The sequence below is a fragment of the Pinus tabuliformis genome, chromosome Q (genome assembly GCF_031772625.1).
Source record: "Pinus tabuliformis cultivar Carrire ecotype Pingquan chromosome Q, CPIR1, whole genome shotgun sequence".
NCBI lineage: Eukaryota > Viridiplantae > Streptophyta > Pinopsida > Pinales > Pinaceae > Pinus > Pinus tabuliformis.
In genome coordinates, this window is record NC_142296.1 from 1,298,831,014 (window position 1) to 1,298,833,760 (window position 2,747).

A 2,747-nucleotide genomic window follows, 5' to 3' on the forward strand; every position below is an offset into this window, starting at 1 on the left:
GAGTCATTCTAACTTTGTTAATAGTAATAACAGCTAATTTAACAACTAAATTACTGTAAATTTCCCACCATTATAATAAATTTGCAACCGTGTTAACCCATGATTGAACATACATATGCATTGCTGTGACCATTTCACATCCGGATACCACAAAAGAGGGTTCGATTTGACTTTTTCACGTAGAAACTTAAACCTTAGGGCTTACGTGGCACCGAGTTTATACCACAGAATGATTGGTATACTTGATTTGTCATCATGGCTGAGTGTCATTCCTCAACGTTCACCTACCGAATTTTGACGCACTCGATGGTCTGCCCGTTACCTCTTATAAGCCAAATCCAAAGGACCAACCGGGGCCAAAGAAAAACTTCAGCCGTGCTACAGCAGAAACATTTTCAGAATCAGAAGAAGAATACCTGCAATGGGAATCGTGTGCGATGTTCAGTATGTTGACAAAGCAACCTCTGATCAACTCCTGGACAAATTCTCAGATATCTCCATTTATGGCTTTGATTATTTACAGAGTGGAATATGGTCTCCTCTCCGCCCCGTTTACAACGTTTCTGCCGATGTCAAAACCAGCAAGAAGAAGAAGAAAAAGCACAGGCACCAGTTAGTCAATGGAAGCCACAGATTTCTCAGACAGCTTTTCGTGACAAGCCGTCCTCCGTTCAATTGCTCTGTTTCCTCTGCTTCGGCCCACAAGGTATTGGATCAATTACTTGTTCTTTTGGCTTTCCTCTTTCAATTATCTTTTCCAATTAAAGATCATTCATTATAACACAGATCAATCAATGGATATCAATCCAAATCTATTTTAACAGGGGAAAGATTCGAACTTTGCACCTCTCTTAGCTAGAACAATGTCTTTACCCTTCAATTTTCGGCTTTTTCATTTTTTCCCTTCCAATTAAAGATCATTCATTATACAAGACAGATCAATAAACATAAATCCATTTTAACATAGGAAAGATTTAAACTTTGCACCTCTCAGCGAGAACAATGTCTTTACCATAATTTTTATCTTTTGTTATTCACAGATCATGAGAATTATGAACCTCAATTTCCCATTAATGGATCCAAACCCACTCTAAGATTGGAAAGATGTGAACGTTGCTTCTTCTTCTTAAACCCAGAGCAATTTTTTTTGGAATATTTTTATTTTTGATTCCTGCACCTTTTGCACATTCCCCATGGGAGTTATGATGATCAACTCTCTGTTAAACCGTACAAATTTACTTTTAACAAAAAGGAAAGATTTACACTGTTTAACAGAGAAAAGATTTGAACCTTGAACCTTACACCTCTTTTACAAATTCCTAATTTTCATATTTATTTCTTGCACCTTCCCTATGGGAGTTATGATCATCAACTCCCTGTTAAACCATACAAATTTACTTTTAACCAAGAGGAAAGATTTACACTTCACAGAGAAAAGATTTGAACCTTACACCTCTCTTACAAATTCCAAATTTTCATATTTGATTCTTGCACCTTCCCCGTGGGAGTTATGATCATCAACTCCCTGTTAAACCATGATCATCGACTCCCTGTTAAACCAGACAAAATTATTTTAACGAAGATGAAAGATTTACACTCCTTGACAGAGAAAAGGTTTGAACCTTAGACCTCTTTTGCACTTTTTCTTTACTAATCGCCAGTTTTCACATATTTGAATATTGTACCTCATCTGAGGACCAGAGCAGTCTTTTGCACTTCTTCTTTACTAATCGCCAGTTCTCACAAATTTGAATTGTGTACTTCTGATCAGAGCAATATAATGAGTTATTGTATGTATAAAAATTATTTTTACTACATGTCTGGCTCAATGCGAATATGTCTCTTTCTCTATTTGTCTGGAAGCAGGGACCGGCATTGTCGAGAGTATTGCGTGTGGCTTCCAGGTGCTTCAAGGCTCGTCCTTCACTGCAGTCATCTTCTCTGCACCTTCGCCTGCCCAAGCATGTGAATACTTCTATGCAATAAATACAACGGCCACAGCTTTAACTATATGCCCTTATATTTACTGTAAATATAGATAATTTTTGCCCTATAATGGCCCACTTGATCAGGTGCTGTTTTGTCAGATCCAGTGGGCAGCTGATTGGGTACTAATTTTGTTAAGACTGGTCAATGGTTTCCTTATAGTCAGAAGCCATTCTTCTTCTGTTCTTAAGGACACTTTTATTTTCTTAAATATAAAGTAGTTTCACCACTGAAACTGCCATTTATTGGGAAAGCTTTAGTCGGCTTTATTTGTTGGTTCGGACTTGTGGCTAAGGAACAGAACCATGGTTATTAATTTCCATAATGTGTGTCAGATCCTGAGGGCAGCAGATAAGGTATTGATTTTTGTTTGAACCGTTCAATACCTTCGTAAAAGTCTGAAGCCATTCTTCTTCTGTTCTCAGGATGCTTTTATTTTTTTAATATAAAGAAGTAGTTCCAGCACTGAAGCTACTGTTTATTGGTAAAACTTTACTCAAATGACTTGGGCATGTATCCATCGCAAGAAATATGTAATGTAAATTTTCACTTGTGCTTGGTTTGGACTTACAGTAAGGAACAGAACCAGGTTTATTAATTTCCATAATGTGTGTCAGAGCCTGTGGGCAGCTGATTTGGTATTTAATTTTTGTTATGCCTGGTCAATGCTTTCTCAAAAATCTGAAGTCTGAAGCCATTATTCTTCTCTTCTCAAGGATACTTTTATTTTTTTAATATAAAGTAGTTTCAGCACTGAAGCC

The 2,747-nt window shown here is 37.0% G+C and overlaps 1 protein-coding gene across 1 annotated transcript; it reads left to right on the forward strand.

The window, feature by feature from the left end:
* The first annotated feature begins 267 nt into the window (after positions 1-267).
* Positions 268-2,476, forward strand: LOC149224579 (uncharacterized). The gene is made up of 2 exons (XM_089383577.1): positions 268-706; positions 1,867-2,476. The coding sequence occupies exons 1-2, from the start codon at positions 422-424 to the stop codon at positions 1,984-1,986; spliced, it is 405 nt and encodes a 134-aa protein (XP_089239703.1). The 5' UTR covers positions 268-421; the 3' UTR covers positions 1,987-2,476.
* Positions 2,477-2,747: the final 271 nt, after the last annotated feature.

Coding starts and splice junctions, on each gene's coding strand:
- LOC149224579 (XM_089383577.1), top strand. CDS start 422: ATGGGAATCGTGTGCGATGTTCAGTATGTTGACAAAGCAACCTCTGAT. Junction 707..1,866: donor CCTCTGCTTCGGCCCACAAG/GTATTGGATCAA, acceptor GTCTGGAAGCAG/GGACCGGCATTGTCGAGAGT.